This window comes from Eublepharis macularius, chromosome 11 (genome assembly GCF_028583425.1).
Source record: "Eublepharis macularius isolate TG4126 chromosome 11, MPM_Emac_v1.0, whole genome shotgun sequence".
Classification (NCBI taxonomy): domain Eukaryota; kingdom Metazoa; phylum Chordata; class Lepidosauria; order Squamata; family Eublepharidae; genus Eublepharis; species Eublepharis macularius.
In genome coordinates, this window is record NC_072800.1 from 29,170,739 (window position 1) to 29,185,157 (window position 14,419).

General features: G+C 41.8%; 1 protein-coding gene across 5 annotated transcripts in view; it reads right to left on the reverse strand.

Annotated features, from left to right (window-relative positions):
• Window positions 1-14,419, reverse strand: part of MLH1 (mutL homolog 1) — a 37,763-nt gene that overhangs the window by 22,738 nt on the left and 606 nt on the right. The window contains exons 1-6 of one of the 5 annotated variants that reach the window (XM_054991045.1): window positions 5,013-5,063; window positions 4,375-4,511; window positions 3,742-3,832; window positions 3,538-3,636; window positions 2,689-2,762; window positions 497-569 (exon numbers count right to left, since the gene is read on the reverse strand). In XM_054991045.1, the coding sequence (XP_054847020.1) occupies window positions 497-569; window positions 2,689-2,762; window positions 3,538-3,636; window positions 3,742-3,832; window positions 4,375-4,490 (453 nt within the window). In that variant the 5' untranslated portion in view covers window positions 4,491-4,511; window positions 5,013-5,063. Of the gene's footprint in view, window positions 1-496; window positions 570-2,688; window positions 2,763-3,537; window positions 3,637-3,741; window positions 3,833-4,374; window positions 4,512-4,594; window positions 4,694-4,972; window positions 5,064-14,419 lie in introns of those variants that run through there. The other 4 variants (XM_054991043.1, XM_054991048.1, XM_054991044.1 and 1 more) reach the window with 4 other exon arrangements.

Sequence of the window (14,419 nt, forward strand, 5' to 3'; positions counted from 1 at the left end):
CACAGACAATTCTCAACTTTACTGTATGCAAATGTATGTCTTTTATGGATCATACCATTTCAAGAGAATACTATAAACTTCCACAAAGGAATACATAAACCTCATGCTTCACATCTCTGCAGTATTTTGTTTCTAAACAGATACCAGGGCTTAAATTTTCCTGAAGTCACATCTTCTGATTTGGAAGTCCTTCTTCCTAAACATCTGAAATGTTGGAGAGCGCAAAAACCCTTTGCACGTGATCAGAAGCACTTTCATGATTACTGCTTCAATTGCTGAATGGGGCAGAATGTACTGAAAGCAGGTTATCTGGTAAATAAAAGCCCAACTCTAACAACAGTGATGAGGACAAGACATTGTGAAGTGCCCTTAGAGACTGCATCCAGCAGCAATCTCCATATACAAGAAATTTCCGGCAATGAAAGAAAAGCTACAGGACTAACTGGGAACGATCTGGGCCTGGATAGCTAACTTTAAGAAGAAGCAGATAACCTACTGTAATCTGAGTTCCCTGGTTTCCAGCACAAGGTTTGGGTGTGGCTTTCAATTTTCCATCAGAATAGCTTGCCCTAAAAGCAGAATAAAAGTCACACATTCATTTCTACAATTAGATTACTCCACAAGTATTATTTCAAATCTGCAGTAATTTTGAAAGAGACACTACACTCTCATCACCCAGCCACCTGCAGCTAGCTTATTTTTTTGACGATTCACAATTAGATAGTCATTTGGTAGGACATGGAAGCTGGTCAACAGACAGCAGAGCAGACCAGTAACTGAACAACGTTAACTTCAGAAGAATGAAGCGATTCCTTCAGTTGGTAGGTGGGAAGACACGCCCCCCCCCCGCCCCCCATCACAAAAATGCCTCCAGCAGATTTGCACCCCAAAAAGGGACCAGACCTGCCATCCTATGCAAGCTCCTCTAAACAAAGTAGAACTTATGTGGGAATAGTTACAGGTCCAGCTACACAATGATAGGCAAGGCAGATCCCAAATCTTCCCAGAATATCTATGACTTAATAAACAGTGCTGTCTGGGGATTATCTTACAGCTATGCACTCAATTCAAAGAGAAGAGGTGAATGAGATATAATCAGTACTATTTTAGTATTTATTTTCCAAAGAAAATCTTAAAAGGGATATTTGAAAGCTAATTGGGGCTCTTCGCATCAATATAACAACCGACCTCTAGTGGCTGGATGTTGTACTGCTGTATTGCATAATGCAGAAAGAGAAGGGGGTGCTATTCTCTTTTGGAGTTGGTTGCTTGAAGACTGCCGATTGCTTAAAATTTCAGTCCTCACCAAAACTATTTTAAACAACCGTGGCTGCGTCAATTTTTCCACAGCATCTATCAGTGCAAGTCCTACAGAATTATGGTTCTTTTCATCTGATATATTGTTTTTACGCTATGCTTTCCATCGATACTTTATTTGCATTGCTGTTCTCCTCACTGACCATCTACCAAAGTCTTATTTATGAACAGTTATGTGCTTTTAATTTTAACTTCCTCTCTGATCCCCACACCATACCACAAAATGGAACAGGGCTTTGCTATCAGCAAAAAAACCCCAGCAGGAATTGCACCAGTGTAAACAATCTCCACTCCCCTTGACCTCAATCTCCCTACTCTGAACTTGAGGGGCCTAAACTGGCCAATTTTTCTTTTTTAATTAACACTCAGCCACTCTCAGCTTGCCTTATTACAGTTTCAGATATTCTGTTCAGGATCATATTTCATCCTATCATTTTCAAGGCTTCCCTCCCTTTCTCTCAGCTAATTTACAAAGTAGTATTTTGTGTATTTGGGGGGAGTTTCCCAAGGAAGCAGAGACATCTACTTGTGCATCAGTTTTCATTATCATCCACCCTTGCAATTATCTGCATCTCAGTCTTGTTGGCAAGATTAGCACACATTTGACTTGACAGGGAAAACCATGTTTGATAATAGCCACTATGGCAAGAATGTATGTCCTACAGCAGCAACCTGAAGACATAAGAATTGCAATCAATTTATCAGATCGTGTACAGTAAAAGAAAAGCAACAATATTCAGTAATATAGGATTTCACATTGAAAGCTTTTTTTGCATAATCTCAACAATCCTTGTAACTGTCTCTTATAACAGATCACTATTATCTCCATGCTACAGAGGCTTAAAGACTGTGATTACCTAGCAGAGCTAGACTTCAGCAAAGTATTTCATTTCACAGCTCCGTCTTACCTACTATGCTGTGCTAAGATGACGTTTAACACTGAGAGAGCAGGAAGAACTTACCCAGGTAATACTGCATATTTTCAACTATTTTGCCTCGTTTGCATGTGCACTGTTAAGCACTGGGATGGCATGCTGACAGGGCACATGGACCAGCTGAGGGCCTGCTCTGACTAGAGAAAGGAGGGGCTGATCACACTGCCTTCCCCCTACACAATGCAATCCCCCAGCTATCACAGATATTCCTCTGCAGAAATTAACCACAGAAATTAGGAGGGGAATTGCTGGGGAACATCTTCCCACCTGCAATCTAAATAAACAAACAAATTTTCCAGGAGTCAGAAGGGGCTACAGGTATGGAGATGAACATGGCAAAACTCTATGCAACTGCTTTGCTGACGTGGTAGGATACAGGCCAAGAACCCCTTTAGTTATTCCCTCCTAAAAGTTTATCACATTTAAATATACATACCTGTACGCACACTTTGCATCACTTGTTTTAGTTGTTATGGTTACATGGGCAACATGACTTATACTAGCCAGAGCCTAGAGAAAGAAAGAAAGAACACATGCTTAAAAACCAAGTACAGCAACTAACAATACAATCCTAAATGAAATGACATTATTAGATGTACATGTAAAGGTACATTTAATAATGTAACTAGATGTACACCTTATCAATTGTACTTATTTTATTTAATCCACCTTGGGTCTCAGTGAGAAAGGCAGACTATAAATAACAAAAATAAATAAATAATTTTTAAAAAAACAAATAGTTTTTGCATTTGAATAAAAGCAGTCTCTGCTGTGTGTACATGTGAGCCTCTCCTGCACTAAACAACATGCTGTTTTCTAACTGTAAGTCCTCTGAATTAAAAATGTAGAACATTCAAACTGACCTTCAGTTTAGCCAACGCAATGCAAATATTTTTATAAACATTTCCTGAATGTTGGTATGATCAATCAAACAGATTGGTTTTATATGCAATATTGCAAGCTGGAAATCACTGTTTAAGGCTGCAATCGTATACCAATTGACTGGGGAGTAAACTCCACTGAATACAGTAGACAAACATAGGTTTCTGCTATCATAGGTTTCTGCTATAAATGACTGAATTCTGGGTAAGTGCATACATTTCACTGGCCACCACCAACTTGCTACCCTGCAAAGCAACAGGTACACACAGAATCCAAAATTTCTGGAGCAACATTTGCTTTGATATATGAAACATGACATATTTTGGATGGAACAAAAGAAAAAAGAGAACAACTAGAATTTTGATGCTTTATAATACTCTGTTTCTAAACATGGTTAACTTACCTCGCCTCTAAACCCGTATGTAGAAATACTAGCTAGATCTTCAAATGTCTGCAATTTACTTGTTGTAAATCTCTCACAGACAATATCCATGTCTTCCTTCTATGGAAGGAATACAGATGTAAGTAAGGTAACTTTTGAGTTTTCTGAGGTTTGTATTTTCTTAGACATAGCCTGACAGGTGCACTGTAAACTAGATTTACTTACTCTAATACCACACCCATTGTCTTGTATCTGGATTAATTTCAGACCACCATCCTTAACTGTCACCTGGATACTAGTAGCTTTGGCATCCAAGCTATAAGCACAAGAAACAGATTTCAGCCTTTAGACACAGAAACAAATTGCATGATGTCACTGCATAACTCTATTTCAATTCCATTTCCATTCAAAATGAGCCTGATTTCATAATTTATTTGCACAGGAAAGCAGCAGATAACTAGATAATTCAAGGACTAATAATTATGTAGTCATGTTTCCCCTCCACCCAGAAAGATCTGGACTTATGTACAATGTTACAGGATCTCAGCAATGAAGTGTTAATTACTACAGTGACTTTTAAAACCATGTTAAGACGCTTTGTGGCTTATGAGGTTCTCTTTTATAGGTCTTTAATTAAAAAGCCTAGTCCTAGAAACACACTCCTAGTGTCTTAGCTGATAATATAAGTGTTTCAACAAAGGGCTAATTTATATAAGGATATTGAAAATTTGATGCTGAATGTGTAAGTTTGCTGGGCCAAGTCAAGTCAGGGATACTTAAAGCTTCCAAAAGCATCACACCCCTAGACAGGAGTGCCACAAAGCAGATCCCCACAACACTCAACAGGCACAAGGTTACCAGTTCTCCATCATCTCCTTAATGGCATTGGCTGGTCTTTGGATGACCTCTCCAGCTGCGATGCGGTTCACCACAGTCTCATCCAACCGCCGGATTACACCTGCCATCAGAGCCATGGCTGGAGCAGTGAGCGAAACCTGTTGCGGAAAACAAGATCAGGTGTGGAACTTGAGAGAGCTGGAAGTTATATGACGGAGGAATACACAAAAGTATTCCTTACTTAGGGACTGGAATTAAACAAAGTAACGGGGGGAGAATGGGATGCTGATGGGGTGAGATTGACACTCTGGACCAATATGAGGCTGCCTTATGTTGAGAAATTCCTGCAGATTTAGGAGATGTTTGAAACCTAGGGATGGGAGAGACTTCAGCAGGATACGATGCCATAGTGTTCGCCCTCCAACACAGCTGTTTCCTCACAGGGAACTGGAGATGGAGGCTGGCGACCCTAGGACGAGGGAAGTAGGTCCATACTGGCAAAAAATAGCAGAGTGGGAAAACACAGTCCTTAATCTTCTCCCCACGACCCCCACGCGGAGACGGCCTGGAAAAGGAAATAACGCAAGCGAACTAAAGCCTTAAGAGAGAAGCACCGCACCTACGCCTCTCACCTGAGAGGGCGGGAAGCCCACCTTTACCTGCCCGACTGAGAGAAGCCTCCAATCAGGCCGCAGCAACCCCGCGCCAAAACAGCGGGCCACCAAAGAAAACCGTTCGAGCGCGCTGTAATTGGTCCGTGCGGACATCAATCAAGCGGAAGGCGGAGGGGTGGTTCCTTCCATAGACGCGTTTCCGTCGAAAGGAAAAGGAGGACAGAAGACTACAATTCCCACAACTCATTGCGAGCCGAGCAACTAAACAACGAAGAACCGCTACTTTACTTCCGTCTCGCTCCTGTTTCCCTGAAGAACGTCAGCTGGGCGATGGAGTGCGTTTGATTCGGGCGTTTCTTCGCGCATATCTCGACTGATAAGAAAGTTTGCATAAAGCTGAGGGCCTTCAGATTGCCCCGCAATTGGATGTCTTTATCTCAAGTACTTTTTTTGCGGTTTACTTATCATAAAGGAATTTGAGCAGCCCCTTGTTTCAACAAGCAAACGCCGTTGCACAGGAACGGACATTTATATTTTGCAATGAAAATAGGGAATCGCCTGTATAATTGCAGAACGAGCAAAACATCCCGTATTTTGGCATCGAGTGTTATTATATCATGCCTCCTCTCCACTTGCTCTTTGTATTTATTAATTTATTCTGCAGTAGTCTCTAATAAAGGGAAAGCCTTGCAGACCCTGTGGCTGCTTTTGGAATTTTGTCAATAAGCAAGTGGGAGCGTCATAACAAAATTGCTGCCGTGAGGAGAGGACGCATTGCAAAATGTTGCAAGCCAAGCATCCTAGTATGGCACAGGCAGCTGAGGTAGACATTAGAAGATGCCTATGGCATGTGGGATGTGTGATCATCTCTTTCACAACTTCCAAAAAGGGTTGGAAAAATTCTAAACAGAAAATGGTTGTTAACTCTTAATAGCCTCAAGTGGAACTAGGGTTGCCAGCCTCAAGTTAGTGGCTGGAGATCTCCCGGAATTACAACTGGTCTCCAGGCCACAGAGATCAATTCACCTGGAGAAAATGGCTACTTTGGGGTTGGACTCTGGAATTATGCCATGCCCAGGTCCTTTCCCTCCTCAAACCCCACTTTCTCCAGGTTTCACCCCCCAGATCTCCAGGAATTTCCCATGTTGGAGCTGGCAACCCTAAGTGGAACATCCATATTCAGAGGCAGTATACCTCTCATTGTCAGATACTGGGGATGAACAATGAGATGGTGAATTACCATTTTTGCCTCTGGGTTCTCCAGCAATATCTGGGTGGCTTCTGTGAGACCTGGACTTGAGACTGATCCAGCAAGTTGGTGAAGCAAAACCCAAAATGGTTCTATAGAGGGATCCTGGGTGCCCACTGGTAGTTGCCAACCTCCTGGAGATTTGCCCACTTGCATGCCTCCTGGCAATCAGCCACAACCAGCAGTCATCCCAGGCACAAGCATGGCATGCATGTTTCCAGCAGGCGTGATGACATCACTTCCATAAGTGACACCATCGCGCTGGCTGCAAAAGTGGTCCTGCACTTTACTTGGGGCCAATTTTGGCGGGAGCACTCTCACGGGTGGCATGATGACATCACTTCCGGAAGTGATGTTGCCGTACCCACAGTCTCAATATAGTTTTTAGGTAAGACTCTGTGTTGTCATTTGCATTTAAAATCTGTAAAGTTTTGATTCTCCTTACATTTAAATGCTGAATTTTAATTATATGGGTCTATTTTTTATTTATTCTGTAAATTATTATTATTTATCATTCACTTTTCATTCTATAGGTCTTTTTTAATATATTGCTATCTGGTGATTGTATATTTGTATTTGATTTTAATTATGTTAAATTGTGCTTAAGGCCTATGGTCATATAAGCAGAATAAATTGATGATGATGATGCTGATGATGCTGATGAAGAAATTAATCCCACTGAATTCAATAGGACCAGCTTCTGAGCAAACATGCCTAGGCTCAAGATGTTGCGAATTATCCACAAACCAACAGTGATAAGCAAGGCTAATTTTGAGGAGGAACATGCAGGAACGCAGTTCCAGCAGTTCCCCAAAGAGGTCACATGACAGGTGGCCCTGCCCACTTGACTCTCAGCCATTTGGGGCCTGTTTTGGCCTGGATTGGGCCCAAAACGGCCCAGATCGGGCCTCTGATGGGTAGAGGATCACTTTCCCGCTCAGCAGCAGCCCGATCCTGACCATTTTGGGCCCCTTTTCAGCCATTTTCAGCCCCTTTTTGCCATTTTGGGCCCAATTTCAGTCCTGAATGTCCAGGATTGGGTCCAAAACAGCCTGGATAGGTGATGTCAGGGGGTGTGGCATATGCAAATCAGTTATGCTAATGACACACTTCCAGTGCTGGCAAGGGGTGCGGCATATGCTAATGAGTTATGCTAATGAGTTCCTCCAGCTCTTTTTCTACAAAATGACCCCTGGTGATAAAGCAGCAAGTCAGTGGAAGAACAATAATATGTATATATTCCTGGGAATATTTTCTTCATAAATCAATTCTTAAGGGGGGAAATGTAGCAAACATACTGATGTTTAAAAAGTAACATCAAAGAATATACTGGAGCTCTCCAATTAAGACCACAATCCTATGCAGAGTTACCCCAGTTTAAGACCATGGATACCAATGGGCTTAGACTGGAGTAATTCTACATAGGATTGCAGAGTGATGCTGCAGTCCCACGCACACTTACTTTATTTATTAATCTATCAAAAATATTTATATATTACCTTTCTTTACTAACACCCAACTCAAAACAGTATTTATTTGAACACAGTGAGACTTGATTTTTGAATAACCAGACTGCACAGGACATTTCGTAGTTTTTATATTCAAGAACCAGCTTTGCTTATACAATACACATGAACTGTAATGTCTGAGCTGGTTTTTGAACGGTCGCAAAAGGAGTCCTGGTTCCACAGCAAATTAAAAAAAAACGCAGATACAGTAGGTATTAGATTGTTTGGAAAAATAAGGCTACTTTGTCAATGCATATTTCTGGTTTTATGAGTCACTATTTTTTTAACGTTTTGGTGTCTGGATTTGCAACCATCTAAGCTCTTTAAAAAAGGCACTTGCTGTAACCCACAACTAAAACGTCACTATAGCTCTAGTGTGTGACTCAGGTATGCTTCTAGGAAATAACATACTAAATTGTTAGCATTCCCCCTTAATCCAAGGGTCTATGCTTCTGTCAAAGTCTCCAGGAAGTGTTATTGTCAGACTGGGTTTTCTTGTTTGTCCCTCATCCCACCCCTGAAGCTCTCCACCTCATATCAACTACTCATATTAGTACTAAAGGGCTATTCATGATATGTTTGTTGATTCATTGGAGACATCTCTATCACATGCTGAGGACTGTCAACAAAGCATTTCCCCTTGAAGCAACTTGTAACGCTTATCACCTCTGGGCATCTGCCTTCTAATGGCTGCACAGTGGAATTATAACACAGATTCATCCTCCCCGATCAAATATACAACTACAGTTCACAAGCCAACTTTTCTTTGAAGTATGTTGAACTGACTGCTTGTGGCAGCTTTTGATTTCTATTCAAGGCATACTAACTCACATTAGTATGTGTTAGACTGTCTGTAGCAGTAGAAATGAGCAAGAGTCCAGTAGCTCCTGGTATCTGAAGAAGTGAGCTGTGACTGCGAAAGCACATACCCTACCACAAATTTTGTCAGATTTCATATAACTTTATGCTAGCATAGCCCTTGTGTTATACCAACATAGATCCTAATCTCTGGTGTATTTGGGGTGGGGGTGGTATAATCTATTCTGAGTTGGTTTTCACTTCCTAAAATGTCTGTTTGCAGCTTAAAAGTGCTTCTAGATCCAGTTGTGCAAACAGATATTCAAGGGCACAAATACTTTGCATCAATTTTAATTGGTAAACCCCGTCTCCTTTTGGGAAGAGATGTCCTGGCCAGTCATTCATGCTCTGGTTACATCCAGGTTTAATTACTATAAATGTCTTGCATGTGGTGCTGGTTCAGAATACAGCAGATAGACACACCATAGTGATCATCGCTCCAATACTGAAAGGTATTTATTGGCTGCTAACTTGTTTACTGGCACCATTCAGTGTGATCTAAAGACAGGAGATCTAAATGACTGCCTTCTACCACATGAACCTGCCCCGCGTCCCCCCCCCTTAAGAAATTAAGTAGAATTTTGTGCCCAAAGAAATGAATCCTGTGTCCTCACCAGATGAAGGGCCCCCCACTAAGATTTCTTCCATGCTTATTTTAAACATATATTTTTTTCTCTTTTGCAAAGTTAGCTGAATGAGGGAGGGAGAATTTAACTTTTTCTTTGTATACAAAACCACCCTGGAGTTGCTTTTACCCTCTTTCTGCTGCAGTTCCCCCTACGAAGTTTTGCTTTCCTTCCCACCCTCCTCCAAACCACAGCAGCTTGTCAGCAAAAACAGTTTCAGCTCTTGCTCTCTTTTAATTTTGGAGGCTTGCCTATTTCACAGCTCCGTGTAGTTGTAGTTGAGATTTCTCTATGTATACCATTTTTGATGCATTATAGTGTGTGCAAGAACAGCAGAAATGTTCTCCAGCTGTTAGGAGGAAGAGACTGCAAACACTGTGAGTCAGTGTAGTTGCAACATAGTTTACTTTATTGGGGGATGGGTAGTAGTACTCTTGTTTGATTGGGAAGTTGTACTGAAGACAAGGAAAATAAACTGCTGGGAGGAAGAAAAGGCAGTGGATTCTTGCCAGCTAGTTTTTTCACTCAGTCCTATCCAATTCCCCTCCATGACACAACCACCATCCCATATGTGTTCTGTGTATGTGCAGGTCCTTTGACTTTCAGCGTCGCTTTTTGAGTGGTCAAAGATGATATTCATTTCTTTTTCATCAGCAGAAAAACTGGTAGGCTTCAAGCCCATTAAGTGCTGCTGAAAGGAACCAAATGGAACCAAAGTCATAGTACCAAACTTTCCCCAATGTGTGGCAAAAGAGTAAGAGTGCAATTGTAAACAGTAATTTGTAAGTGCGAGTTTTTCCTCTAATATAGCATTATCTGATTAGTCTATAATGGAATGAAAAGTTTTAACCAACATTGTTTCAACTTTGGAGAGCCAGTTGGGTGTAGTGGTTAAGACTCTAATCTGGAGAACCAGGTTTGATTCCCCACTCCTCCACTTGAATCCAGCTAGGTGACCTTGGGTCAGTCACAGCTTCTAGGAGCTCTCTCAGCCCCACCCACCTCACAGGGTGATTGTTGTGAGGATAATAATGACATACTTTGTGAACTGCTCTGAGTAGGCATTAAGTTGTCCTGAAGGGCTGTTTCTAAATCGAATGTTATTATGTTATTATAAGTGTTAGTAATGTTTTTACTTGAAATATTAAAAAGTGCAGTTTCTTCACATTAGGGGCACTTTAGTTTGTTAAATAAATTACCTTACCTTTCCTCCAGTGAAAATGGCTGTTTTGGAGGCTATGACATTATACCATTCTGAGGCCCCTCCCCTCCCCAAACCCCAACCTCTCCAGGCTCCACCCCCCAGAATCTCCAGGAATTTCCCAACCTGGACCTGGCAACACTAATCTCAAAATGTCTTATTTCAAGTGACATCTACGTTTATTTATATTTAACTCATTAGTCAGGGAAAATGCTTTAATTGGTTGACAGGGCTGTTTAAAACAGAGCATTAACATTACAGTTTTAAATCTTTTTTTGTATTTTGACACATTTTAAAGCTGTATTTAGATCTGTCAGATAGTATTTTTAAAATACTGCATAAAAACTGTACACAGAAAGCTTCTTCCATTTCTGTTTTTTAAGAAGATAGTATAACTTGCACAATGCTGAGTGAAGGATGAGACTACCCTGTACGTCCAAATTGATAAATAATGCTGGATTTTGTTCTAGTTCTATGAAGTGGAGCTAGGGATCTTTGTCAGAGACTTGCCAGCACTCTACCAAAGTGACAGGGCCAAGTAGTTAAAAAAATTAAAACAAAGATGACCGGTATGTTGTCCTATCCAGTGATGACAACTGGTCAATTAATCTCTCTGCACTGGTGCAATGCAGACAGCACACTGCGTTGACAAAGCTAACTGGAAGCCTATGGTGCCCGTGCAATGCTTTTTCATCAAGCAGCTGAGCCACAGAAGGCCGACATTATATAGAGTAATGGGTTTTGTAGGACAGATGGTTATAGTCCAGGATTATTACTGTTAGCATCCTATCTGCCTTCAAAATAGTTTCCCCTGCCCTATGTTGATGCAGCATCATGCACAGAAAACAAGTATGCACGTAGCTCCCTAGATTACACATCATGAGCAATTCATAACTTGGAAATGATGTTGCAAGGGCCATCACTTACATCATGTTCTAGATGTTGCAACCTACATTATGTTCTGTAGCATCACATCCCCACCAAGGTCCCCTTTCCCCAAACTCCACCCTCCCCAGGCTCCATTCCCATGTTTCCAGGAATATCCCAATCCAGACCTGGCAACCCTAGTGCAAGTGCCGGGTCCCTCCTCCACTGGAAGGGTAAGGGGACCTGGCAACCTTACCCCAGGAGGCCCGTGCCCCCACCTTTCCCCCCCACCAGCCACGTGAGTGGTGGCAGCGGGTGGAAGTGGGTAATCCCACTCCCAGCCTCCTTGTATTATAGGAAGGCATAGTTATAGTTAGTTATAAATGGTTAGTTATAGATGGTAGAATGACAGAGCGGTCAATGTGTGGGGGTGGCTGTGAGGTAAAAAAGGGAGTCTGTATTCTAGATTAAAAAGGCATTTTGCTTAACCAGAAAAAGACTTTATAAGTACATATGTGTAATGGTTGCAGAGTATTGCAGTAAGTCGCACAGATCAGTGCAGTAAGGGCACTGATTTCAGCATAGGTTCATAAGCTTGGTGGTTTCAAATCAGGTATAGATCCTTAAATGTTTATTCATAGACCCAGTCACAAAAACTAATTTTATTATCATCATCATCAATCATCATCATCCCTTCAGGACAACTTAACACCCACTCAGAGTGGTTTACTATTATCCCTATAACAAATAAACACTTTGTGAGGTGGGTGGGGCTGAGAGAGCTCCTAGAAGCTGTGACTGACCCATGGTCACCCAGCTGGCTTCAAGTGGAGGAGTGGGGAATCAAACCCAGTTCACCAGATTAGAATCCTGCCACTCTTAACCACTACACCAAACTGGCTTTTCCACACAATTGCTGAACTTCAGCAACCAAGAGACTCCAAGTTTGATTTACAATTTTTCACAGACCTCACAGCAAAGCCCTCCCATCCTCCCTCACCAACCACAGCCATACACTGGACAGACTCCCTTTGAAAGTGTGTGGCTACCATTGCATGATCCACAGAGGCCTCTAGGATGCTCAGAACAATACAGTGAGGACCAAATTGGCTATACTTGGAAAATAAGTTTAAATAAAATGTTGTATTGCTTCGACATGGCCTACAAGGTCAAGTCTCAAAGGATAGCTGATTCTAAAGCACCTCAACATAAAAGGACCATACCTCAATCTCACTCCTTGATTGGAAGGGACTTTGTACTGGACACAGTGGTAAATATCCTTATTGGTTAATAATTTCTAGCAGGAGACTAGAGGGACAGGGGTGGATAGAGACCTGGAAAAAATTCAGAGCTAGACCTGGAAACAGAAATAGACAAGTTACACACTAAACTTGAACTTATGGTATTCAGTTGAATAGCTGTGAATGCAGAGTGGCATCTTTCTATCTTCCCCCTTGACATCCTTTACATTCGAGTGAAGGATCATATATGATCTGTTGAGGTCTTTGGATGCTGAGCAGGATAGAAATGTAGTAACAACAACAATAACCTGCCTTTTGTGCAAACCAAGTCAGCATGGATTGTCTTTCACTGGAAAAACAGGCAAGTTATTTACCACTATTCACTAGGGAATTATACTGATAAAATTCTTGCCAGACTCTATAGAGGAAGGACTCCAAGGTCACTGTGACCGCACTAAAGCACAAACCATTGAATCTCTGAGTGAAAAAAACAGACATGAAGCAGGAAACAAAACTAATGTTGCTGCTGTGTCATGTGGGTATCTCACTGGATCTTTGGAATGTATCACGTTTATATTTGTGCTCTGCATAGCAGTATCTTGAAATTCTTTAGCCTTTCAGCTTTATAAAAACCTTTATTTTTCTTTCTGTACCCATGACATACTGAGATTAGGCCAGTTTGGTGTAAGAGCGCGGGACTCTAATCTGGAGAGCAGGGTTTGATTCCCCACTCCTCCACTTGAAACCAGCTGGGTGACCTTGGGCTAGTCAGCTCTCTGGAGCTCTCTCACCCCCACCCCACCACACAGGGTGTTTGTTGTGGGGATAATAATAGCATACTTTGTAAACCGCTCTGAGTGGGCATTAAGTTGTCCTGAAGAACGGTATATAAATCAAATGTTGTTACTGCTGCTGCTATTATTATTATTATTCACTCATCTACTCTGGCCTTTGAAAGCAATTGCCAGGATAAATTTGGTAGTCTTTCAGATGTCACAAGACTCTCAGTTGTCTTTGCAGTCAGAGACAAATATGACAGCAACATGTCTGAAAGTTCATCTTCCTGTCAAGAAGAATTAAAGAGATTCTGTACTCCAACTAACATGGCATCTTGATTCCTGCCGTATTCTCTATGCAGTGAAAGGATGTAGAAGGAGCCTGTCTGGGGCCCCAGCCTAGGAGGGATTCTGGAGGGGGGAGCAACATTAGAGTCCAGTAATATCTTAAAGAGCAACCAGATTCCAAGCGTCTGAACTTTGGAGAGTCAAAGCTCCCTTCTTCAGAAGCATTTAGAAGTGGACTTATGTAGGTTTTTTATGTAGTCAGAAGATGGGAGGGGAATTTAAATTAAGGCCATAAGGTATACTACTACTACAATTAGCTTGATGGGTTGTGAAAAGCAAAAAATCAGCATTGGTGGTGAGAGAAGAATCCAATGTCCCTATTAAACCCGGGGGGGGGCGTTTTTCCACTGTTCCAACTTTGCAAATAAACTCAATTTTCCTAATCTGCTGTTGTCATTTTCCTTTGAAGTTTTCCTGCTTGAGAGCGGCTACTCTTTGGTCAGTGATGGAATGGCCTGGAAGATTCAAATGCTCTCCCTCTGGTTTTTGGATGTTGTGATATTTTGGGTACCAGATTTAACCATTTATTCTTTTGTGAGAGAACTGACCTGTTTATCTAAAACAGAAAGCGGAAGGGCATTGCTGACACTGGATGGCATATGTCACTTTGGAAGATGAGCAAGTAAATGAGCCCGAGATGGTATAGCGGGTGCTGTTAGGGCCAATAATTGTGTTGCCGGAACGAGGGCAGAATTGGCATCTTGGTTTACTGCGGCGCCTGTGGCGGGGGTGGTGGTGGTGTCTGCGTCAAGGTGCCCCGTGTGTAGCCGGGCTCACG